We start from the raw sequence: 27,206 nt of genomic DNA, 5'->3' as shown, positions 1-27,206 counted from the left end.
CAAAAAACAAACAAAAATGAACGTCTGGGCGCCTGGGTGGCTCTGTCGGTTGAGCTCGGACTCTTGATTTCGGCTGAGGTCATGATGTCAGGGTGGTGAGATCGAGCCCCACGTGGGGCTCCATGCTCAGCGGGAGTCTGCTTGGGACTCTCTCTTCCTTCCCCTCTGCCTCCCCCACTCGCTCTGGAAATAAACAAATAAAATCTTTAAGAATAACCAAAAACATCGTCAAGGACACCTTCCTCCACTCCAGCCTCTCATTTCCCGGCTTGTAGCTTGAACCGTGGCACCACCGTCAGAGGCTGCACCATCTCCAGAAGTCTTCAATGCAGTCACTACTTCTCTTTAACCATTACCTTCGAATCTTAACTCATTTGCTCAAAAGACCCCCCATCCCACCACAATGCTTAACTTCATTATGATACCCAATCCCTCATTCTTAACCGTTTAACCAAATCCGTTTCTGACTTTATCAGAGAGTTCATGGTCCCGTCTTTGTAACAATGTTTTAGAAATTCCCTCTATCCGTGCCTCAGTTTCCTCATCCACAAAATGGGATAATCGTACCTACTTCCTACAGTTTTCCTGATAATTATAAAAGTTAATGCCTGTGAAAGAACTTAGAGAAGTGCGGGCCCCAAAGTAAGTTCTCAATATGTTTTATTTATTTTGTTTTTAGGCAAAGGTTTTCCAGAAGTGATATTTCATCCTAGGCCTGAAAGAGGAAAAGAATTTAGTCAAGGTGTAGGACAGTGGGGGAAGAATTTGCTTGGCAAAGGGAACAACTTGGGCAAACCCCAGGAAAAGGGGAAGAAAGAACATGACAATCAGCTGGTTAAGTTGATCATTATAGTTGGTGCAAAAATCTGGAGTGAAGAGGCTAAAAAGAAGAAGGTGGCAGAGGGGCCATATTATAAGCCACATTGGGCACGTCTAGTTTTTCCTCAAGTCAGAAGGGGATTCACCTCAATAGGGAGTTTGGGTGACTTCCAACAGGGGGCACTATTCACATTCACATTTACATGAATGGTCCTCCACACATGTCTCCCACTATTTATGCCCTTGGAGTTGTAGTAAAGCTGAAATTCCTGAAAAGCTGCAGATTTTAAATTTAAAAGGAAGATGTATCCATTTTTTATTGAAGTTAGATGATAATTTGTTAGTTTGGAATGTGTACATTGCTGAAGTTCAGTTCTATCATTTTTTGTTTGTTTTGACTTTCATTTCTTTTTCTCTTTTCCACCGGAGAACTGGGTTTATTGTGTGACCTCGCTGCTATGCCTCGCACTCTGTAATGATATTCAGGTGGGTTCCATTATCAAATCACGGTGTGCTGGTGTAGTTCATTATCAATGTTATCAAAAATATACACAAAATATACAAAAATATTAAAACCCATCAAAAATATACACAAAATCCAGAGGATAGTGCAAAATACTTTTCCTGTGGGTAGTCTCTCAGTCAATATCCAGTTCACCTTGATGGGTACTCTCCAATCCCTTACTGACAAATTTTCCTCCTTCATCCAGATACAGTACCCTCTACTAATGTCTAGCATGAAGGTGTTGGACAGACCTCAGGCCTTAGAGATGTCAGAGGGGAAACCTTTCTCTAGGTAATTACACTGTTAACTGCCTCTCTTCACGTGCTACAAGAAATTCCCTCCCCAAAGCACGAGTAGAATAGGAAAGGAGTGAGGGTACCTCATTCATTCCACACTAATTTGTATTTAACTCAATATGAAGAAGTTGTTTCTCTTCTGTTGCATTTACAATACAAATATTAGCCATGGTAGAGTGGCTTAGCTGTCCCTCAGTTCTTTCCCAATGATAGCAAAGTTATTTTGTTTGGTTGAACTTGCCTCATGTTTTGAAACCCAGTTTAATGATTTTGCAAATTTGCTTTAGAGGCTAATCAGACTAGCTGGTCAGGCAGGAATGACAGCTTCCGTTACTGCCATTTCTTTCTGTGATTTAAAACTTAACTATAGAGAGGCCTGGATGGCTCGTTGGTTAAGTGTCTACCTTTGGCTCAGGTCATGATCCCGGGGGTCCTGGGATCAAGTCCTGAATCAGGCTCCCTGCTCAGCGGGGAGCCTGCTTTTCCCTCTACCTGCTGTTCCCCCTGCTTGTGCGTGTGCCCTTTCTCTCTCACAAATAAATAAATAAAATCTTAAGAAAAAGTTAACTAAATTACAAATGTATTTTAAAATAAATGCTTGTGAAATCTTATTTACATTGATGTGGATGTAACTGGAGGATATCATGCTAAGCGAAATAAGTCAATCAGAGAAAGAATTATATAGTTTCACTCGTGGAATTTAAGAAACAAAACAGAGGATCATAGGGGAAGGGAGGGAAAAATAATATAAGATGAAATCAGAGAGGGAAACAAACCGTAAGAGACTCTTAACTATAGGAAACTGAGGGTTGCAGGAAGGGAAGGGGTTTGGGAGATGGAGTAACTGGGTGATGGGCATTTAAGGAGGGCATGTGATATAAGGAGCACTGGGTGTTATATGCAACGGATGAATAACTGAACTCTACATTTGAAACTAATACACTATATGTTAACTAATTGAATTTAAATAAGTAAAAAAATAACAAAAAATAAAATAAAATAGGGGCGCCTGGGTAGCACAGTTGTTAAACATCTGCCTTCGGCTCAGGGCGTGATCCCGGCGTTCTGGGATCGAGTCCCACATCCGGCTCCTCTGCTGGGAGCCTGCTTCTTCCTCTCCCACTCCCCTGCTTGTGGTCCCTCTCTCTCTGACTGTCTATCTCTGTGAAATAAATAAATAAATACTCAAAAAAATTAAAAAAAATAAAAAAATAAAATAAATGCTTTTTAATGTCACAGAGTAAGGTATAATTTGCAATATAAAATCATGTACTATGTCTAGATGCAAATTTTATATTAGATACTTACAAATATTGATGTGTGAAAATAACCTAAATGTATAAAATAATATAGGATGACCTGTCTGCAAAATACCAAATTCCTTGGGCTTGGTTTGCAAAACCATTGATAATCTCTTCTCAATGTACTGGGTTCAATTTTGTTTTTATTGTTATTCATCTCTCCTTGCTTTCCTCTCTATTTGTTTTGTCTATATATAGTAAAGCCCTATTATGTGCCAGATTTGTGGGAATGCAGTGGTGAATGAGATAGACACAGTTTTTACCCTGAAGGAGATTGCAGTTTAGTGGGAAATACAGAAAAGTAAGACACTCTGATAATGGAATAAAATTAGAGACTTGGTGGTGTTCCATGTGAATCCGTGTATGGGTTGGGTCCGGATGGGAAGGCCTACAATATCCAGTGATTTATAACAACCCTATCTAGGTTAACCTTGGGCTGTTTCCAGTGCCAATGTTTGTAATGACACCAAGACTTGAAGAATTTGAGGCCTGCCCTGTGAGTTCAGATGTAAAGGCCAGGACCAGACTTTTGTGCTCAGGTCCAAACCAGACCCCACTCAGGCAAAACTTGAACCCCTCTGTCTCTGAACCATACCACCTGAATGGAGACTGTTATCTACCATTCACCTCTTTAGGGTTGGAGTGGCTCTCCTAGGTGACCAGAGAATATTTAAGATCAGAACAGCCTCCAAATGCTACTGGCTTGTATCTAGCTTTGAAATATTTTAAGCTTTAAATTCCTATAAGTTCCTTCCTAATTTTAAAGCTTTTGTAAGTTAACATTTCAAATTTCTTCAAAAGGGAAACCCTTTCTTTCAGAAGCATTCCAGCTAATAAATATAGATGAAATGCCCAAGTTAGGAAATTGCCATTTTGCAACCTGTAACATATTTGATTCAGACACAGCTCATCAAGAGATGTTAAAACCATTATATGAAATATAGTTGGGGAATAAGATATTCACTTTGTCTCAAAATATCACCCTATAGATATCATCAAAAGGGAATAAATTCAGGATAACAGCAGAAAGGAGAATGAACTAGAGATAAATTTCTAGAAGGAGGAAAATACCATATTTGTATTGATAGGTGAATCAGAGATGAGGATTGACAGTCCATATAAAACTTTACCAGATTCTTTTCAACAGATTTATGGAATAAGAACTAGAGAGAACCTCAGGGTTCAGTCATATCATCTAGCTTACCTCCTTCAATTTACAGTTAACATTATCATCATCTTTCAGTCTTAAAAGATAAAGTTATTTTCTTACATAGAAATGGCCAGGCTCTACTGTTAAGTCATTGGCTCAGGGCTGCCTGTCAAGGGCACAGCCTCGGCTTGAAAGCTAACGTGGGTCTTGAAAGCATTAACAACTGGAAGCTATTAACTAATACGCTCCTTGCAGCTGGAGGTCCTGGCCTCTCGTCATTATTTCTTTTTTTCCCCCTTTTATGTCCTTTCCAGATATAATAAACTCTTTATTAGTATTAATGCTAATCACCACTATAACCAATCAAAACCATACTACTGAGTTCTTGTCTTCTCAATGCCCCATGGAGACTTAAGCGTTTTTAGCCAGCCTCTTATTGGGGTTTCCTGGTGGCTCAAGCATAGCCTATTGAGGCTGAACCCAATGAAAGTCAGAAAGGCAATGTCTATTGTCAGAATTATCTTCCCATCTCCATGTAGCTTGATGCAGGAAATTGAACTCCTCTTAAATACTTATTGTAATAATTTCTGAGGACCTCCTTAGTAATTATGCCTTAGGTGGCCTTCACTTAGGGTAATGCTTAGGTTCCAGCTGGTACTCTAAAAAGGTGAAAGAAAAGAGACGAAACTGAATCTTAGGAGATGGTCTCATAGAAGAGAATCTACTTCTAGCACAGTGGTTTAGCCTTGGTTGTATATTTAATTATCAGAGGAGCTTAAAAATACTCATGCCTGCCCACCCCACCCCACCCCGCTCAGAGACCTTGATTGAATCAGCCCATGGTATGACCTAGGACTCAAGATTTTTAAAAGCTCCCCAAATGACTTTAATGTGCAGACAAGACTCAGAACGACTACCCTAGTTGGTGGTGGAAACTAAAGAAAGAAGCATCATTTGACAAAATCAGCATGTGAGTTCTTAAATTTGTTCAGTTCCTTTGTTCGGTAAATACGGCAAATACGACTCAGCCCTGCTGCCAGACGTGTACATTTCATTAAGGGAATCCAGACAAGTAGAGTATAAAAAGAGATTGGTGGAATTGTATAGGAAGTGTTGAAACTCAGTAAGAATAGGATCTTCAATGCACACACAGAAAGAAGCATTTATTCTCTTCAAAGTAGATTAAGGAAGATACCTTAGAAAAAAGGGTTTGTAAACTGAGACCTGAGGACAATCAATGGGAATTACTCACATGAGGAAGCTGGGAAGAGCATCGAAGGCAAAAGGAATAGGTAGCCGGTCAAAGACTAAAGATACTTGAGAGAACAACATCAGGAAACCAGAAATTCATCAGTAGGGCTAGAGCACAGTTGGAACAATAAAACTGTAAATTAGGTGCCACAGCCAAAGAGGCTAGATGAGCCATATTAGGTGTTAAATCTGTAGATCAGTTTGGGGCATACAACAACATTAATGTTATTAAGTCTTCTGACTCATAAACATGGGATGTTTTTCTATTTATTTAAGTTTAATTTCTTTCCACATGTTTTGTAGTTTCCAAAATATAAATTTATTTTTTTTTAAAGATTTTGTTTATTTATTCGACAGAGACAGAGACAGCCAGCGAGAGAGGGAACACAAGCAGGGGGAGTGGGAGAGGAAGAAGCAGGCTACCAGCGGAGGAGCCTGATGTGGGGCTCGATCCCATAACGCTGGGATCACGCCCTGAGCCGAAGGCAGACGCTTAACCGCTGTGCCACCCAGGCGCCCCTCCAAAATATAAATTTTATACTTCTTTCAGTCTTTTTCTAAGTACTTTATTTTCTTTGATGGTATTTTAAATGGAAGTGTTTTATTTTTTTTTTTAAAGATTTTATTTATTTATTCAACAGTGATAGAGACAGCCAGCGAGAGAGGGAACTACAAGCAGGGGGAGTGGGAGAGGAAGAAGCAGGCTCATAGTGGAGGAGACTGATGTGGGGCTCGATCCCACAACACCGGAATCATGCCCTGAGCCGAAGGCAGATGTTTAACCACTGTGCCACCCAGGCACCCCTGGAAGTGTTTTCTTAATTTCATTTCAGTTTAATCATTGCTGCTGTATAGAAATACAATTGACTGTTGTATATAGATCCGGTATCTTACAACCTGGCTGAGCTTATTTCTTAATTTTAATGTTTTATTTATTTATTTTTTTTAGTGGATTCCTTTGGATTTTCTATATACAAGATCATGTCATTTGCAAATGGAGATAGTGTCACTTTGTCCTTTCCTTCCTTTTATTTATTTTTCTTACCTAACTGTCCTGATTAGAACTTCCGGTATAATGTTGAATGGAAGTGGGAAGAGTAGGCATCCTTGTGTTTTCCTGATCTTAGGAGGAAAACATTCAGTCTTTTACCGTTGAAATATGATGTTAACTGTGGATTTTTCTTAGATGCTGTTATCAGGTTGAAGAAGTTCTCTTCTATTTCTAGCATGTTGAGTGTTTGTTGTTTTGTTTTGTCTTAAATCATGAAAGAGTACTGAATTTTGTAACATGCTTTTTCTTCATCTATTGAGATGACCATGTGGGTTTTATTCTTCATTCTGTTGTTATGGCGTTTTACATTAATTTTGGGATATTCAACCAACCTTACATTCCTGGGATAAATCCCACTTCCTCATGGTGTATAATCTTTTTATATGCTGGACTTAGTTTGGTAGTATATTGTTGAGGATTTTTGCATATATTTTCATAAATGATATTGGTCTCTAATTTTCTTATGATGTCTTTGGGTATCAGGATAATACTGGTCTGGTAGAATGAATTGGGAAGTGTTCCCTCCTCTTCTATTTTTTGTAAGAGTTTGAGAAGAATTGGCATTAATTCTTCTTTATATGTTTGATCGAAATTCACCAGTGAAGCCGTTGGACTTGGGCTTTTCTCTGTGGGTAGTTTTTAAATTGCTAATCGAATTTCTTTACTTATTAGAGGTCTTTTCTGATTGTCTATCTCTTCTTCAGTCAATTTTAGTAGTTTACGTATTTCTAGTAACTTTTCTATTTCATCTGTTTTTTAATTTCATCTGTTGGCATACAGTTGTTCATAGTATTCCCTTATAATCCTCTCTATTTGTGGAATATTAGGAATAACGTCTTCTCTTTCATTCATTATTTTAGTAATTTGAGTCTTTTTTCTCAGAGAGCTTAGCTAAAGGTTTGCTAATTTTGTTGATCTTTTTAAAGAACCAACTTTTGGTTAGGTTGATTTTCTCTATTGTTTTTCTATTCTCTAATTCCCACTCTAATCCTTTTTATTTCCTTTCTTTGACTTGCTTTGCATTTAGTTTCCTCTTCTCTTCCTACTCTCTTAAGGTGAAGGTTAGCTTGTAATTTGATATCTTTCTTCCTTTTTTTTAAGGTTTTATTTATTTGAGAGAGAGAGAGAGAGAGAGAGAGCACACCCTCAATTGCATAAGCAGGGGGAGAGGCAGAGGGAGAGCAGGTTCCCTGCTGAGCAGGGAGCCTGACGAGGGACTGGATCCCAGGAGCCTGGGATCATGACCTGAGCCCAAGGCAGACGTTTAACCAGCTGAGCCAGTCAGGCACCCCAAGATCTTTCCTCTTTTTTAACATAGGTGTTTATAGCTACAGAATTTCCTCTAAGCACTGCTTTCATTGCATCCCATATATTATGGTATGTTGTGTCTTCATTTTCATTAATCTCAAAGTTTTTTTTCCAATTTCCTTTGTGATTTTTCTTTCTTTGAACCATTGGTTATGTATTAAGTTTAAGATGCCAATTAGATATCCAAGTGGTGATATGAGTAAGGCAGTTAGATTTACAACTCTAGGGCTTAGAAGAGTGGTCCAGGGAATGAAATTTAGGTGTGTTGATGTATATAGGCAATATTCAAATCCATGTGATTGCATGAGATTGCTTAGTGAATGAATGTACGTTAAAAAACAGAAAAAAGCCAGAACCCTGGGGCACTCCCACATTCAGATATCAATTGGAGGTATAAATTTGGAAGTCATCAGTAGAGAGATGATCTTTGAAATAATGACTTTCTTGTTTGTGAACTAAGGGAACTTAAAGTGGCCAAACAGCTCAAGTGAAGAGCCTGCTGAATTCTGTGTCTTTGATAGGGACACAAGTAAGTACTTTCCACATTCTCCCTTTAAATGCTAAAGCATACAGCAATCCGGTGAGTCTCAACCCGGGACCCTTTTGCCCTGCTTCCCACCAGGGTACATTTGGTAGTGTCAGGGACATTTTGTTGTCCTGGATGGAAACATTCTACTGACATCTAGTGGGTGGAGGCCAGCCATACTGCTAAACCATTTACAATGTACAAGGCAGCTAGATGCCCGTTACAGTCATTCTGCCCAAAATGTCAGTAGTGCTGTGGTTAAGAAACGTTGAGATAACTCCACTTGTATAATTTTTCTTCCTATTTGTCACAAGGTTGAGGGAGAAAACTAAAATTTCAGTATTAGAGAATATCAAATGTTTGTGGCCTGTTTAAGAAGGACTGATACAGTGTGAAATTTGAGCAGACACTTTTTTGGCTCCAAATCTTTGTCACTGTGTTTGTTTCTTCTTGGTGTTAATGTGAGTCCATGCATGAGACTGAGTACAAAACAAGTAACACAAGTTGTTCTTTTGTGGCCTAACTATTGAAGCGTATGTGAAAAGAAGACATGTTAAACATGCCATTGAAATAAAGTATTTTTTTTTCTTTTGGATGGCTTCAGTTACTGAGATAGTTGGCCAAAAATTAAAACAGAGCTAAAATCACTCTCATCTCTGGGGCGCCTGTGTGGCTCAGTTGTTAAGCGTTTGCCTTTGGCTCAGGTCCTGATGCCAGGGTCCTGGGACCCTACATTGGGCTCCCTGCTCCGCTGGGAGCCTGCTTTTTCCTCTCCCACTCCCCCTGCTTGTGTTCCCTCTCTCGCTGGCTGTCTCTCTCTCTCTGTCAAATAAATAAATAAAATCTTTTTTTAAAAAAATTACTGTCATCTCTGGGGCGCCTGGGTGGCACAGCGGTTAGGCGTCTGCCTTCGGCTCAGGGCGTGATCCCAGCGTTGTGGGATCGGGCCCCACATCAGGCTCCTCTGCTCGGAGCCTGCTTCTTTCTCTCCCACTCCCCCTGCTTGTGTTCCCTCTCTCGCTGGCTGTCTCTCTGTCACATAAATAAATTTAAAAAATCTTTTAAAAAAAATTACTCTCATCTCTGATAAGAGTGTTTTTGACACTGTTGGTCTGAAAATATTCTGGACTGAATCTATGCAACTGCAATCTTAAGATCCTTTTACATTTAATCATACTTTTCAGTACCTTGTTGCTTACTAATTTTCTTATCATTGCTCCTGCTTGACATGGTTTAGAATTCAGTCAGGGGTTTAAATATTAGCTTACTGGTCTCTGTTCAGAAGAATATATTGCAATAGCACATATGTCTGCAACATCACTTCCATGAGAATGTTCATTAACTACTCACACAAGTCCATCAGTCCCAACACAATTATAAAGTCAAGCATTGCAGTTGTAAAGCTCCTGTTTAACACATTATCAAAATCTAAAACTTTTATGGTAGATCAGTTTTTAAAGTTGCTGTCGTGAATAAATGTTTGACATTTCAGTATTTCGTGAATTTCTGCTTGCATTTTACCTTGGAGAACAATTTCACTAATACTTTGCGTAAAACGTACTACCTATCTATTCTTTTCATGGAACAAAGAGCATTAGTAGGTCATAAAGACATGGCCAACATCCCCAGGGTCAGAGCAGCAAGGTCACATGTCCTTGTTTGTTTCCCATTGCATACAAAATGAAGTTCAGATTCATTAACATGGCATTCAGGGCCATACACAATCGACCCTGAACCTACCTTTCAATAATATCTACTTTGGCCCACCTAATCATTCATTCATTCATTTGGCAACAACTTGTTGAGAGTCTAAGCGTCATTTAGGCACTATAATAAGTTCTGGGGTATATCGCCATTGTATATGTTAGACCCACTACCTGTCCTCATGGAACTTGAAGCCTCGAAAGAAGAACAGTCAAGTGAAGAGGCAATTACAAAACCCAATAACCTAACCCCTAGCCATCCCAACTATACCTAGAGACTTGCAGTTTAGGATGGGACCAGGCATGCAATTGAATGCAGATTTGAGAAAGCCTAAGACAGCAATAGCTTCATAGCTCCCTTGGCCATGTCATCGACACTGGTGGATCATTTCTAGTCCTGGAGTCCCTGGGAACATCTCAGCATTTGGGAAGTTTCCTTGGGATTTTAGACCTGCTCTGAAGTGGATCAGTACAGGCCTCATGGGCCTCAATTCAAACCAGACCCATTCCAGGGAAGCTTCAGAACCACTTCCATATCTGAGACATTCTACACGAGGTCCAGGACGATAGTCCCTTCCCAGGATCTGTAAATTTAGAATGTAGAACCTGAGACAGGAATGCAGTCTCATGCAAGTGGGTTTATGGCAAGACTTCTCTAGAGAGAAACCTGTAAGCCGTGAGGGAAGCTGCACAGGGCAGGGCAGGAGCTAAGCAAAGATGTGGTGTCAACTGAGGTCTAGCTTTAGCCTAATCCCACGGGGTGGGGGTGGGGGGCTCTCTAGCGTGCATGGTACCACAAAGTTGTCCCACCTTGAAGCAAGGGAGTGAGGCAGCTGTGCCCCCAGAATCAGTCTATTATTGATTATGGACCAATCCTAGAGAGAGGACCCAACTTCCCAAGCATTTCTGGACAAGCTGTCTGCCACGGCTGAGGTCAATTACCTGGAGAAGCGGGAAACTTTAGCAGGCAACACTCACAGTATCTATAGGATGGGTGCACCAAGCCCAGTAAAGGGGGTCTGGTCACGGCATCAGCTGCATCTACTACACCCAGAAAATGTGCAAGACCAGAGGAGATAGAGGTACAGGCCTCCAGATATGGAATGAATAAGTCCCGAATAAAAGGCAGAGCATAAGGAATACAGTCAATGATATTATAATAGTGATGTAACAGGACAGATGGTAGCTACATTTGTGGTGAACATAACATAATGTACAAACTTGTCAAATCAGTAAGTTGTACACTGGAAGCTAATGTAACATTGTGTGTCAACTATATTCAAATTAAAAAAAAAAAAGAATGATTCTACCCTCAATGTATACAATATATATTCTGGGAAAATTAATTTTTCCACCATAATTAAAATATCAGTAATAATACCTATTAATAGAAATACTTATTTATCTATTTATGCTATATTATAGGCAATTAATAATGTTTTAAAGAGAAAAACATATACAGAGAGAGAAATACTTCGGTAACCCTTGGACTGAGGAAAGCTTTTCTAATCAAAACACCAACCCCAGAAACTCTACGCGGTTTTGACCTCCTAAATATTAAATACTCCTGATGCCATAAGCAAAGGTTACAAGACCAATGGATTAGGAGAAAATATCTGCAGCATATTTATCATATTTTGTGTATGTGTGTATGTGTGAGATATATATATCTCCTAAAAGGTATATATATTCCCAAAAGGTATTCTAAGATTTTATTTTTCTTTTCCTTAAGAATTTTTAAGAATGTCCAGATATGAAAAATAAGTGGTCTGTCACTCTTCCAAGGGTTTCTTTGATAATTAAAGATAACACTGACATTTGATCAGGTTAATTCGGTTGGCTGTTGGGTTGGTTTTTCCCTCAGTAGCAGAATTAACTGCAGCACTGATGATCTTCAAAGAAGAATGCCACTTCCCTTACTTTGGACTTATACTGAGCATGTAGTTTGGGGTGATACTTCGGCTTTATGCTTCGACGTAATTATTTCAGTCTTTCTAAACGACTGCTTTGTAACAAACACACCAACAATGTGTATCATCCGTTTAGGTGTGTATTTCCAATGCTATTTATCTATATAACCAATAAAAGAAGGTAATATTTTCCTCGTGTAATAAACACACACTGTGAATAACTGATTATCCAAAAGGTTTGAGAAATGATCAGTTTTTGTTTAGTTATCATGACTTGCCTGATACCCAACAGCCTCCTTTATTCTCCCTGACTCCAGCTTTATCCACTTCTCTTCTCTAATTCACTCTCCACGCTCAGTTGCTTGTGTGATTATGTTAAAACCCAAATCTGATCATGCCACTTCACCACCTAAAACCACTTCTCCATGACCTATCAGGAAAAATCTATGTGGATTAAGACACTCATCCACTGGTCTTGGCAACAGCTCCAGCTCCTCTCCCAGCAGCCCTCACCACTACCCTTTATTGTGTCCTCTTGGCTCCAGCACTACCTGCTCTTTGCAATTTTCTTACCTTTTCCTGGAAATCCTCTTTTTTTAAATTTTTTAAATTTAAATTCAGTTTAGTTAACAGTGTATTTCGTTTCAGAGGTGGAATTTACTGATTCATGTGTTGCATACAACACCCAGTGCTTACTACATCAAGTGCCCTCCTTAATGCTCATCACCACCTCTTAACCCCCCACTCCTGACAAAAGGTATTTCACATTTGACAACCCATCTCAGACACTGGATTCTCTAAAAAGTGGTCTCCAGAGAATTAAATACTTCTTTGCCTTCTTACTGTAGTTTGTACAGGCTTTTATGGAAGCACTTATTACCTTCTATGATCATGTATTTGTTTACATATTTCTCTCCTCTTCTAGAATGAATTCTTTGAAGGCAGACAATTTATTATTTATGCCCACATCTATCCTTAGGACTGTGCCATGCACATGATAGACACTTAGGAAACAGTCTGTTTGGCCTAATGGACTTCAGTATTCTGAAAATTCTTTTTGTTTCAACTGTTTTTGATTTCTTAGTAGAGCTCACTGAGTACAATTTTAATTTTTATGTGACAACTTATCACAGCCCTTTCAGTTTATAAAAGTAGGGCAATGAAAACAAAACACGGGAGTATATGTTAGGTTGAACCATGTCTTAGTCTGTTCATACTGCTATAACGGAATACCACAGGCTGGGTGGCTTATCGACAACGGACATTTATTTCCCACAGTTCTGGAGGCTGAGAAGTCCAAGATCAAGGCACTGGCAGATTTAGTGTTTGGTGAGAGCCCATTTTCTGGTTCACAGATAGCTCTTTCACTGTAACCCCTCATGGCAGAGGGTTGAGGGAATTTCCTGGGGCCTCTTTCGTAAGGACACTAATTCCACTCATGAGGACTCCACCCTGATGACCTAAGCACCTCTCAAAAGTCTCACCTCTAGATGCCATTGCATTGGAGGTTAGATTTCAACGTATGAATGGGGGAGGGTACACAAACATTCAATCGATAGCAAACCATATAGATATGCCTGTATCCAAATATTCTTGACCTACACAAACAGCTATTTCATGTTGTTCAACTTAATCGATGTATAGCCAATTGCTCTGACAATACAGTAGTCCCTTGTTATCCTTTGTTCTTTTCTTAACCTTCTCCCCACCTATGGCCACTGATTTAATTTTGTTTTCTTGAGATTTGCTTCAAGAGCCCATACAGGAAAACCATAAACATTTCTGATTAATAGATCATGTTAAATTGATTCCAGGTTAATTAAGGTTTGCCTCTGTGTGATAGCTATGAAATATTTTATTTTCCAGGCATCAGCTGGAGTTGATGCTAACTGATTCTCTAACTACCTGGGACATTCAAGGAGTTGGCATTTCAAGTAAAGGTAAACAGCTAGTATGATATACTGAGGTAGGCGACAGTTTGTTCATTGTAATATGTTTATCATTTTATTGACAGTTACCCAGAACTTTGGCAATAGCATATTTTAGAATCTAATTATAACCTAGCATAAAAAAGAAGCATCTATGTCTTTGAACATATTTTGTTCACTTAATGTTTTTATAAGCCATAATTTTGTGAGCAAGAATTTCAAGTTCCTACTTTTCTAAAACCTTTCTGATTTGCTGGGAGGTTGAAGTGGGGAATAAAACCAGGATTCATTACTGAGTTCTCCCTCAAATTATGGGTAACAGTGCAAATACAGCACCATTTGTAAATAATTTTTAAGAATCTCTATTTGATTTTTTACAGTTCAATATTTCATCCATTAAATGGTTTCCATAATTAATTAATGACCTTTTTGCTACACTGAAAAATAAGAGGGAGACAGACTGCTAAAAAAATCTATGCAACGTTGTAACTAGAGCATTAACAACAACAACAAAAGAACAACCATCTGATAAAGTTACAAAGATACTAAATTCTAACAAAAGATATTACAGTACATATAGTACTTTACCTTAGAAATAACAACTTTGACAGAAAGTTGTATGAGGGAGGGCTGTGGCAGCTGAGTTATGGAGACAGTGAAATGTGTAGACATCTGGGGAAGCTGATGGCCACATGGAGCCAAGATGAAAGCATGTGGGGTGAATGGACATTATATCGTAGTACTGTGTTTCTCATTTGCTGGCTGCATTCAGCTGAGTAATGTACTTTGTGTTCAGCTCCTATTACATGGTGGCAAAAAATATTAAAGTGCTAGGGGGAAAAGTGCAGATGAATCAATGGGATGCATTGCTATCATTCCCTTACTTAACTGTCATTATGAGCTAAGTAACATGCAGGCCTATACCTGTTACCAAACAGACGATAGCTAAAAAAATAGTTGTGTGTATGTACTTAATACTTTCATCCAGTGCTCTAAATGACATTATTCCAGGGCTAATGGAACTTATTGATGTTTTATTGTGGTGGTGGTGGCGGTGGTGGTGGCTGAAGTTCATGAACTGCTGGCAGAAATGTGAACACTGGATATTTGATGATATTAAGAAATTATTGTTTTTGAGGGTGAGGTTTAAAAAAAGGAAGTTATTGTCTTTGGGAGCTAAATACTGAAATGTTTACAGATAAAATAAGGTGATGTTGGGATTCCCTTCAAAATATTCCAGGGAGTGCAGGAGAGATGAGCACAGAGGAAACAGAACTGGCTAGAAGCAGACTAAATGACCCTTCCCTGTCCTACAGTGAGTTGATGGCAGACCTACAACTGGGACCTTGGTATTTGACTTCTAGGCCTGTGTTCTTTTCACTCTAGAAAAAATTGGTTCCATATGCTTCAGATCAATAAAATTGGTCTTAAGTAAATTGTGGTAAGAGTTGCAGTACATTAAAAATGTGCATATAATCCGGGAATTAAAACCCCTAATCCCAGTCTGGAGTGCCCATATAGTTAATACCATTTTATCTTTCAGAGTTCCAGTTAGAGCCATTTTCTTGGGGAAACTTCCATTAGCCCCAAGCCCGAGCTCTGATAGAACTGTTACTTTTCGTTCTATTATTTACCTCAAGTCTATCATTACACAGTCAGAAGCATGCATATGTAGTTAATGTCTGTCTCCCCTACTAATAGTATCTAACATTTACTGAGGATTTACTCAAGGTCAGATTCCGTCCTAAGCTTTTTACAAGAATTAATGTACCTAATTCTCACCACAGCACTATGAAGTATATATTTTATTTGTTCTCTCTTTACAGATAGGGAAATGAGGCACAAAGCTATTAAGTAATTGCACAAGGTCCAACAGTTGAATTGCAGAGGCAGGACCCAAGTTCAGCAGTCTGATTCACGAGTCCACACACTGAAGCTCCATGAGAGCAGCTACTGTCTCTGTTTGCACCCTCAGTACTCGCCTACCAAGAGTGTGTGCACACTAAATAACTGTGAAATAAATGCATAGCTCAGGAATGGCTCATACTTGGCTGTGCAGCCACGAGCAAGTCACTTGACCTCTCTGAACTCAACATTTACCCTCACCCCCATGCTTAGAGTTGTAAAACTCAAATAAGATCATGGAGGTGAAAGCGACTTGGACAAGAATGTTTAAATAAATATAAATGTAAAGGATGACACAGTAAGGATGCTTCATAAATTATATTCTTCTAAGTACTTTAATTATTTGAGAGGATCATGGATTTGAATTCCGTTTTGATCAAAAACATTTTCAGAAAGGTTAAGATAGTTAGAAGTCTTTTTCCACAGCATTATTTGCCTCATCGAGGACCATTATTTGGTAATGGTCATTCTCACTGGCTTGAGTAACTTGCCAGTGACGATAGCTGGTTGCCTTTTAGAGGCTTCACATAGATCTTAAATTCTTCCTTAATCTTCTAGAGTATGCTCTATTTCATTTCCTTCAGGGTGTAGCTTTCACAAGATTTATGGATATTATTTATGCTTTTAATTAAGGCCTCAAGTAGACTAAAAGCACACTTCACATTACTTGGGAATTGACTTCCATTTTAAAAACAGTAATGGGGTCACTCACTTTTGATTGGCTGTCCTAATTATAAACCCATTAAATAAATGGTTACCTAAAAAAAAAAGCGGTTATGAAACAATCAGAAGCAGTGAATTGCTCTTACTTCTGGTGCCCACGTGCTTTCATTAGAAGTGAGGGCCTGGAGTCAGCCCTGGAGTAGATAGAGGTCCAGTCCTATGCATCAGCCCCAAATTCTGGCACCGTAACCAAACTTTGAGGTTTTTACTCAGCTCCTTGACTCCTTTGAAATATACAGCAACTTGAAGTTATGGATTCCAAGTCATTCTATAACAAAATCAAGTAAAAATAGGAAATCTTTCAGAGACAAGTTCACTGGCAGTGTTCATTCCACCTGCATTTACTAGCATCGACTCAGGTGCCAGGCACTGAGATGGGGATATTCGGAAATGACTCCTGAAGCACAAAAGCTACAGAAAAATTCCCATACATCCCTTCACATTGTTATCAATATATAAGTTTCCTTTTTACTGCATCTGGGATCATTTTGTAATAGCAATATCTGTTTGACCAAACTTGGCCTGATACCCTGATTCCTGTTGGCTGGCCCCTGGTCCTTGTTCTTGTCTCGACTATCTTTATGGTGGTCTGCTCAGCCCTGGCTACTGGTGGCTAGAGAAAAGGTCTCCTTAGTTGAACACATGCTGGCAGAAAAATTCACCTTTTCACCTCTAAGATCAAGGTCTTAAAATGAAATATTTAAATATATTTCTTTATGAATTCTGCCTTCTATTACAAGAGAATGCTCTGTGTTGCCAAAAATAATAATCTTTGGTAGTTCTACTAGAATTCAACATCATGTTTCAATATTCATGAATATGGAATGCAAAAGATGAAACACTTGTGTCAGAGACTGCTAACTAACCCAGAATTAGTTCTTTCTTTCCTTTTTATTATCAAAACCTGAATTTTAGCTGGCCACATTGCTGCCCAATTTCCCTTGAAGTTGGGTACAGCCTATTCCGAAGTCTCCTGATGAAATGTATTTATGGGACTTCGAGGAAGGCTGCACAAAGAAAGTTGATTCAATGGTGGGGGTTTCTTTTTGCAGCCCTCAACTCCGAGATAATGGTTGGAGCTTCAGCAGCCATCTTGGAACATAAGATAGCACTGAAGATGAAAGCTAGATGATAGCATGGTGGAACAAAAAGGTAATGACCCCTGTCTCTGATGACATCTCATTTAGCCAACAGTTATTTTGGTTGTCTGCTATATGCAGCAGAACCTAATTCTAACTATTGTAAACTCATTTTCTTTCCCTGGCCCTATGTGGTTCCCCCATCATAATGCTCATCACAGTTTGGTTTAACTGTTTGTTTGGTGGTCTGTCTTCCACACTAGACCCCCAGCACCTTGAGTGTCCTGTCTAGTTCCCCGTTGCTGCCCCAGCCACTAGCTCAGTGTCTGGCACATTTTAGACGCCCAATAAACATTTGTTGTATGAATGGCTGTGGGCACACCTAAATTTCAATTCTCTCTCTTCTTTTCCTCTTCTCTGTCCTTCTATATATTATCTCAACTGTCAAATGCCTCCATCTGATTAAGCCATCCTTTATGTCTCTCCATCCCTAATGATAACCTGGCCATCTCTCTATCTCATCCCAGCACCTCACCCCCACCATTCCTAGCCCTTTCTACCACATTTCTCATTCCCAAGTCAGGGATGCCTGGGATGCATGCCACCAATTTCACAAGGGTCAAGGACCTGACTCTTAAAAGGGGAGGACTAGGATGCTAATATGGGCCTTCTCTCCAAGTTCACTTGAAGCTGGATCCCTTGTGGTATCTGGGGCTGGGGTTCCAAGAACCCTGAGAGAATTCTGAGAGGCAATTCCAAACCTAAACCACAGTCTTAACAGTTCTCAGGGTGTCCCTCAGCCACGGCCTGGGCCAGGGCTTGGTGCAAGCCCTCCCCCCTGCCTTATGCAACAGAATTAGCACTCCCCCTTTCCCAAATCCCTGTGGTCTCAGGCCCAAGTTCTGTCCCCAAGACCTGGCACAGTAGCTGCTCATATGAGGAAACCTGCCCATGCAGGTGAAAGGCTGCCAGGGATGTCCACATGGAGCTGCTTTGTTCACTCCCCTGACAGAGGAAGAGACAAGCCTTTAAGAGGCCCCACCCTCAGCCCAGCCAGAATGAATCCATCATCCCCCAAGATTTTACTTTCCTAAGGGAAAAAATGCAGAGCTCCCAGAAGTGATTCTATGTGGTCTAGAGGCAGTATGTTATTAAGATGCTGAGTATATGTATATGGGATTTAGCATCTACTTCTCCTTCCTAATATCATGTATGTCTTACTTCTAATCTTTGTTTTTTGTTTTTGTTTTAAATTTATTCGACAGAGATAGAGACAGCCAGCGAGAGAGGGAACACAAGCAGGGGGAGTGGGAGAGGAAGAAGCAGGCTCATAGCGGAGGAGCCTGATGTGGGGCTCGATCCCATAACGCCGGGATCATGCCCTGAGCTGAAGGCAGACGCCCAACCGCTGTGCCACCCAGGCGCCCCTTACTTCTAATCTTTGAACCTTTGCCTCCTCCCTAGTCCAGTAAACCAAATATCTAGTCTATTTCTTTCTTTTTTCTTTACAGCCTTAAAAAATATAGTAAAATATATATAACATAATGTTTATTATTTTAACCATTCATAAGTGTACAACTCGGTGGCATTAAATACATTCATAATGTCATGTAACCATCAACATTATTTATAGCCAAAACCTTTTCATCAACAAAAGGTTGATGCAACAAAACTCTGTACCCATTAAATGATGACTGCCCCTCCGAGTCTGTTTCTTGATCAGGGACCCTGCCTCCATCCTGGTTATCCCCTGGCCTCAGCCATATAGTTAGGTAGGTCCTTCCTATTTGCCAACAATCGTCCTTAATGTGATTTTCTGCCTGGCCTCTTGGGGAATACAGCAGGATGACCTATCTGTTATGATATTACTTTGCTGGACTGTGATACTGTCTGTCTCTCTGATCTTGTGCCTTTTTGAAAGTGCCCTATAGATGCTGACTGCCAAAATGAATGCTCTGGAAGCATCTACAGGCTAGGACACAGTCTATACCACTGTTGGGACCTGACTTACTTTTATGTCATAACTCCCAATTCATGCCAGTCCATGAGTCTGCTGAAAGTTACTGGTCTATTGTGTCCTTCTGACAACCATCTCCTTCCCAAGCACTTCAGCCTCCCTGTCATTCTCCTCCCAGATTGCAGTCCCTTTGCCACTTCTCATTTTCCTAGTCCTCGGTCCTTCTATAGCTGCAGTAACTTCTGTAAGTATCCTAGAGCCAAAGCCAGCAGTTTGATATTGTCTATTATAGTCTTAAAAGTTGCTCATCTCCTTGACATTCTTTGATCACTCTGTCAATGCCTTGCCCTGAGTTATTTATTTATTTATTTATTTATTTATTTATTTAAAGATTTTATTTATTTATTTGACAGAGATGGAGACAGCCAGTGAGAGAAGGAACACAAGCAGGGGGAGTGGGAGAGGAAGAAGCAGGCTCACAGCGGAGGAACCTGATGTGGGGCTCGATCCCATAACCGCCGGGATCACGCCCCGAGCCGAAGGCAGACGCCCAACCGCTGTGCCACCCAGGCGCTCCTTGCCCTGAGTTATTTAAAGAGACTCCATGAGGTGTGTTAAAAGACTTCCCTTTGGAGTGAGATGTGAGTCCACTCGTGGCTTAGCTACTCCAGAGCTGGCTTTGTGGGCATGCAGATTGGTCAGTCACATGGGGCCCAGCACTCAGAAGGGCCCTACTTGCTATTGAAATTATTAATAACTTTATCTTTGAACTCATGTCTTGTACATCTGACTGGGAAACGGAGCACATGTGTGAACAGAGGAGATAGGTGTAATGCATGTCCGCAACATTCCTTGCTGCCCCATTCACACAGAACAGTCACGAGACCCCACGAACACCGAATTCCAGTGGACCCACAGTGTGCAGAAGTTTAGTGAGACTCAAAGTGAGCACAAAGTATGCATGTCATGTCTATGACTGAGCAAGTAGGGGTGCTGATAGCCCCCAGAAGGCCGCACATTCCTTTGGGACCAGAAGTTGGTTTGAATGCAGAAAAAAAGCAGTGGCATTCTAAGAAACATGAACGATGGAGGAATTTCATCATATTCTTTCTTGCTCATGTTATTAGCCAACAACTTACACTAAATATGGTGACACAGAAGGAAGGGGAAGGACAGGGTAACCCATAGCTCCTTTTCCCTTCAGGCCTTCCCTATTCTTCAATAAGCAAAGGTAGAGTGTGTTGGTAGAAAACACACGTATCAAAAAGTAAAATAACAGTTGAATTTGTTTTGTGCCACATTTCTAATGTTGTGGGAAGAGTGAAGGATATATGCATGCATGAGCTATGAGAAATGAACTGTCTAATTTTGGTGATTCTACGTACAAATTAAGTACACTTAACTGGCATTGCACAAAATAAATATGAATGGTAAAATTCATGCCATTAATTTAAACCTCTAATTTTCCTTGACTTAGAATGATATTAAATAACAAATAAAAAACCACCATGGCAAGTTGAGGGAGAGACCACAGAAGAAAGGAAGAGGCTATTTATGTTTTAAAACACTTAACAGCACTTTTACTTATTTTATGAACCAGCAGGTCTACATTTTTATCTTGCAGTGGGACCCTCACGTTGTACAGGTGGCCTTGACTACTTCTTTCTATGTGATTCTGGGTTTCCTTCTCTCCTTTAACCCTTTCTGATCATCAGTTTCTTTTTCTGCAAAATGGGAATAATCCCAAATCATGCCAACCAACATCAAGTGACCTCTGCGGCTGGGCAATCATTCTATTCATTTCCTATTTTCTTTCTATCAAACTTCCATGAAGATATCTATGAGGCATCCTGGTGAGGGGGAATTTATGGATAAATGAGGAAAAGAAAATTATATAAAATGGGAGGGGGCAGACTAAGACTTTGAGAGGATTAGCAGTGATTTTTAGAGAAAAATCATTGAAAGGTTCTGTGATGTTTAGCTCTTCCCCCAATTAATGGAGACTTTTTTTTTTAAAAAGATTTTATTTATTTATTCGACAGAGATAGAGACAGCCAGCGAGAGAGGGAACACAAGCAGGGGGAGTGGGAGAGGAAGAAGCAGGCTCTTAGCGGAGGAGCCTGATGGGGGCTCGATCCCATAACGCCGGGATCACGCCCTGAGCCAAAGGCAGACGCTTAACCGCTGTGCCACCCAGGCACCCCAATGGAGACTTTTGCATGTTTGCAGGCAGAAAGAAAGGAGTTGATAAAGCAGGAGAAGTAAGATGCTTAAAAAAATAATCGTAAGAACTCCTTACATGTTTATATGATTTTCAATGCTCGAGATTTCACATATCAGCATTCTTATGAGAAGACAGGGTCGGCAGACATTGCTCTCTCCAGGAATTAAAGAAGCTAGTCCTCAGAAGAGACTTGAAACAAGAAGCAAGAGTCTACGCTGGAAAGGCATTATGTGTCAGCACTGGCCGTCCACACGAATTGTTCCAGCCTGCTTTGGGATGCTGTTAAGCCACTACCAGCAGGTGGCGCCTTCAGGTAGGCCTCTGAGCCTGCTGTTCTTAATAAGACCTTAAAGTACACTCGTAAATTTAAGTATTGGTGATTGATAAGCGAGTGCCCATTAGTGGTGGTAGTGAGTGCAAGGAGTTTTCACCAGCGTTGCATCTTTAGAGAAACAGCTATTCTACTGTACACATTTAGTATTGCTAGGTAATAATTTACCCCCAATCTACGTGGCTTAATATAACAATAAACATTAACTGTCTTCAGTTTTTACTGGAGGGGGATTCAGGAATGGCTTAGCTGGGTCATTTTGGCTTGGGTTCTCTCAAGGACCTAAATACAAGATCATCCACTGTTGGATTTGATTAACCATGTTCCCTAGGACATGGGAGTTATTCTCTGGCTCTTCCCACCAGTAGCCTTGTCAGGTAATCTTCCCAGTCTACCATCTGCCTGGTTGTCTCATTAGCTAGTCTTACCTCAGTACCCCATGAGGAAGGGAGAACCAGACATAAGTCAGACTAGTCCTTCACTTATTCCCATGTTGTACCTTTGAGCCTTTGCCTAGAATATACAACGGCATATAAATAAGAAACAAAATGTGAAAGTCAGGCTCTATAAGTATTATAGAGTTTATAAAATGGAGAATTAATTACAGATAGCTGGAGAAGGTATCAAAGAGAAGGTAGGACTTCAGACTGGTTTGGTACGTCTCTTTTCTCTTTCCTAGTGACCCCAACACAAGCAAATCCCCATCTCTGCAAGTTATTAGATGTGTTCCCTGAGGCAAACCACTATATTTCTCTAAGCCTCAGTTTCTTCATTGGTAACCTGAGGGTTATAGCACCCTTCAGAGAGGTTGCTCATATTAGAGACAATTTATGTAAGTTCATTATTGCAAGAATTGATACAGTTCAGGAGCTAATAATTGGTAGCTATTGCGTTGTCATTATTTGGATAAGCTCTCTAAAAGTTGAGAACATGTCCTCTATGCCTGACTCTCATAAAGCACCTGTCAAAATGCCCTGGAGTTTAATGGGTCTTGTTGAGATGGTGAATTAACATTTCTGGCCTTCCTTCTTAATTCTTAGACCTACCCCTGGAAAGTAAGAAAATGCTTCAAACAGTATCTTTCAATAGGGTCAGAGTGAGGATGATCTTTTTGAGGGAAGACTTCTTACAGCTGATGAGGTAAACTAGGGTACACATAATCTGCTAATGGAAATCAGTGTCATAAACAAGGGAAATTTCTTTAAATACCTTCTGAAAAGTAAGTATTTAAAGGTCTGTGGAAACCTTTTTGTGCTCCTTTGCTCATTAAGTTAGAATATCAGACTCTCACGATGTAGCAATTAGATGGACTTATAAGAGGTCAGTCATCTAATCCCAGACCTTTAATTGACAGTAAAAAAACCAAAAGAAGTAGGGGCAGAATTCTGCTGGGTGTTCAATGATAAAGACACTCTTTTAGCCTGAGGGCATGCTACCATCGGAATAAAACTATATCAAATACAGATTGCTACAATGCTGTGCACGTATTTCCAAAAAAGAGCGGAAGGTGATAAATCTGTCTTAGCCAATAATAATAATTTTCAGATAATAATTTTCAGATGGTCCATTTTCAGACAACCATTTTCATGCTATGTGTTAAGAACTTTGGACATGTTTCCTTTCATTCTCCCATAGGCTCTATGAGGCATTGTCATTTGATCTTATAGACAATAAAAATGAGGCTCTAAGGATTGTTAATTTGCCCAAGGTCACATACCTAGTTAGGTAGAGTCAGGATTTGAATTCAAGCCTGCCTCATTTCAAACTATCCTTTTTTTTCCCCAATGAAATATTTCAAACTTTTCGGAAAGCACAGCAACTGATCTATCAAATGCCAGTAAAACTGCCACTAAACTTCACTGAATTATTTGTAAAATATTGCCGTGCTGACTTCAGATTTTCCTTTAAAACAAAAGATGATGGATACAATAGAAGCACTCTATATACTCTTTTCCTACCCCTTCCCCAATTCTCCTTCTCTTTCCAGATATAGCTATTATCCTGATGTAGTATTTTTCTTTCACAATCATATGTTTATGTTATTACTACTGATGTAAATGTCTAGACACAACAGCATTGCTTCGCATTTTTTAAACTTATATGTATTATGCTCTTTGTGTCGTTTTGCAGGTTGGTTTTATCAGCCAGCATTGGTTTCCATTGCATGAAAATACAGTAATGTATTTACCATTTCTCTATTGTTCTAGGTTGCTGCCAAAGTCATTTGGGCTCTGTCCTGAGGGCAGAATTGATGTGACATTAGCAGGAAGATCATGTGACCACCAAAGTTTCTGCCAGACCTGGATTCTCTTCTTTTAGAGATTCATATTTGTATCAAAGCCAAAGACTCCCTCAAAAATATTAAAATGTGAAGAAGAATCCACCTCTGAGTCATGTTTAAAAGGAAGATAAAAAGTTTAAACGCACTTGAAAATCTGTGAATTGAATTTTGGTTTTATTGAGGACCTTTGAGATCCTTTATTTTATTTTATTTTATCTTACTTTATTTTTTTTTAGAGAGACAGAGGTAGAGGGAAGGAGAGAATCCTAAGCAGGCACCACATTTAGTGCAGAGCCCGATGCAGGGCTCAATCTCACGACCCCGAGATCATGACCTGAGTCAAAATCAAGGGTCAGACGCTTGACTGACTGAGCCACCCAGGTGCGCCAAGGTCCATTATTTTAAAAAATGTTTTCTACCAGAAAAGCATGCCAATGGTTTACCAATATCATTTATCAATATTGACTCTATAATACAAGTACACCTCCTTGCACTTAAAATACAAATATTAACCATGATAATGTGAGTATTCTTGCTTTCTCCAAAGTATCTTTTCCCGAAAATGATGGCAAAAGGACTTTGTTTGTTTTAACTTGATCCATCTTTCGTAATCCAGATTAATCATTTTACAGATTCCCTTTTGAAGCAACTGGGCTAGATTGTCAGACAATTGTGGAAGATTTTTATCATTTCAATAACATTTGCAAGAAATATCAGTGAAATTTGTGTATCAAATTTGCCTTTGTTTTTTCTAATGAGTTTAATACTAAAGTGTTGGTAAAGTAAAACCTTATTAATTCAAAGCAAGGAATGCCAGTGTGACCAAAAAACATCTGAATTATAGAGAAAGATTTATAGAGACAGATTTAGAGAAATCTGTCTTGTTACTTTAAAATAGAGTACCTAATCATGGTCTCATGGTCCTGGGATCGAGCCCTGAGTCAGGCTCCGTGCTCAGTGCAGAGTCTGCTTGAGATTCTCTCTCTCCCTCTTGCTCTCTCTCAAATAAATAAATAAATCTTTAAAAATAGTAAAATAAAATAGAGTACCTATTATATACTAAGGTAGAAATGAGTACAAATAAAAGGAAGGTTGCATATAAAAATTTTTCTAGTGAACTTAAACATAAAAATCTCAAAGATAAAATTTTATTTCATTGTATAGTTACTAGATTCATTTGTTATAGGAAGCTTTGTTTTTCTTTGGTTCTTATATTAAAATTATCAAAATCTTCATTGAAAGGCATAAACATGAGTTTACTTTTTAGAAAGATATTCTGCATCAGAATGAATGCAAATTTTGAATTTGTGTAGTATGAATTAGTAGATATTGGAGGATATCCACTCCCTACTAAACATAAAAGTATTTGGTTGGCTGTCTCCTAGAGAATTATGCCAGGTCCTCGGCATGACATTTTCATTTCCTGTCGCAATCTTTCCTCTACCTAATGCTCAGCTTCTTCTCTAGACTGGGGCTGACCAAGGAACCATTCTATGGAGCTTCTTTGCAGATCTCTTTTGTCGTTAGGCCATTTCCAGTGCCATTGACACTGCTATTCAGGATTTCTCTAGAAAGACTACCTCATGAGCCCGTCTAAACCAGACCCATCGTAAAATCACCTCATTTTGAAACTGAATCCAAGTGAGTCTCTGTCAGTATCAGAGTGGATCTACCACAGGACTGCTCACAGATGATAAAAATCAGAGGGATTGTCCTAATCAAGAGGGGAAAGGCCAAAGGCAATGAGACTACTGGCTTCTAGCTTTGAGCGGTTCATTGTAGTGCCAAATTCCCACGTTAGAATATCCTTATTTGTACTCATCAAAATAAATCTCTAGATGTAAATCCCTATAAAATATCTCCTACCTTTACATCTGGGCATTAAAGGGTGTGTCAGTTCTGATTTTAGTTTTCCTACTTAGCAGTCCCTCTTTCTGACATTAATAATTAACCAGTAAACTAACTTACCCAAATTCTTCAAGCTCAGTTTACTTAAAAGGAGAGTAACTTCAAGAAGGTTATATCCATGGTTTACTGCTAACTCCAGCCATGGGCCTTTGGGGCATACTTTGTTTTTTAATCTTCCTGGGTAAAAGTTGGGGACAGGAACAAACGTAAGTAAAAGAACCCATCTTCATTTTTCAATGCATCTTAGTTGCGATGAGTGAAAAATTTAACAGACAGTGTTAATTTGAAAATAACTTTCTACTTCCTAGAACACCAAGTGAATAGTCCATCTCTGAATGAGAAAGTCATGGAAGCATCTTGATTTGATGAGTGACTAACAATATGCCAGCTTTATGGGATTGTTACTTATAAAAGTTTACATAAGTGGTTATTCGAATTCCTCTTCAAAAAAAGCACAAAATAAACTCAGATTTCTTGCCATTGATTGCTTATTTGTATTTGGTACATAGTTTTCATTGTATGTTCCAGGTATTGTATATAGTAAAGCAAGTGTTACTTTGGGGTCAATTCTAATGCTGTGATTTGAAAAACAATTGTAATTATTTCAAATTTATGAATTCTTCACAAATTTTAGTGTTACTATTGAAATATTGTGCATTTTAAGGTAGGTCTTAAAATACTGATTTCGTATCTAGAAATAACATTTTAGTACTGAGAAGGAACCGGAGAGTATCTAATTGATTCTACTCATTTCACAAATAAGGATAAATCCAGACAGAGGGGAAAGTGACTTGCCAAAGGACATGCTACTGGAGGGAGACAAAAGCAGGACTTTTATTAAGGACACTTTCTTATCACTTCAATTTTTTTCATTTTGTTATAAATATATACATACAAATATGTAAAATATAAATGTATACTCAGCATTTCATAAATTTATAACACTCTCCCACCCCTAATCTGATTTTCTCACATGGCCACAATCGCCCCATTCCCCAAATAGTTCTTGTATATTCCTTTTTAAAAGACAAGTGGCAGAAGTTCAAAAGA

General features: G+C 39.3%; 1 protein-coding gene and 1 long non-coding RNA gene across 2 annotated transcripts in view; both read left to right on the top strand.

The window, feature by feature from the left end:
• The first annotated feature begins 107 nt into the window (after positions 1–107).
• LOC117803019 lies at positions 108–15,011 on the top strand. The gene is made up of 3 exons (XR_004626568.1): positions 108–1,305; positions 13,687–13,760; positions 14,989–15,011. It is a non-coding gene; the product is annotated as an uncharacterized LOC117803019 (long non-coding RNA).
• An 11,246-nt stretch (positions 15,012–26,257) lies between these two features.
• Positions 26,258–27,206, top strand: part of C5 (complement C5) — an 82,477-nt gene continuing 81,528 nt past the window's right edge. Inside the window, exon 1 of the mRNA XM_002915955.4 lies at positions 26,258–26,362. Within this exon, the coding sequence (XP_002916001.1) occupies positions 26,298–26,362 (65 nt within the window). The 5' untranslated portion in view covers positions 26,258–26,297. The remainder of the gene's footprint in view (positions 26,363–27,206) is intronic.

The sequence above is a fragment of the Ailuropoda melanoleuca genome, chromosome 7 (assembly GCF_002007445.2).
Source record: "Ailuropoda melanoleuca isolate Jingjing chromosome 7, ASM200744v2, whole genome shotgun sequence".
Taxonomy (NCBI): Eukaryota; Metazoa; Chordata; class Mammalia; order Carnivora; family Ursidae; genus Ailuropoda; species Ailuropoda melanoleuca.
Note: the sequence above shows the minus strand (reverse complement) of the source record. Positions and strands in the feature narration are given on the sequence as shown.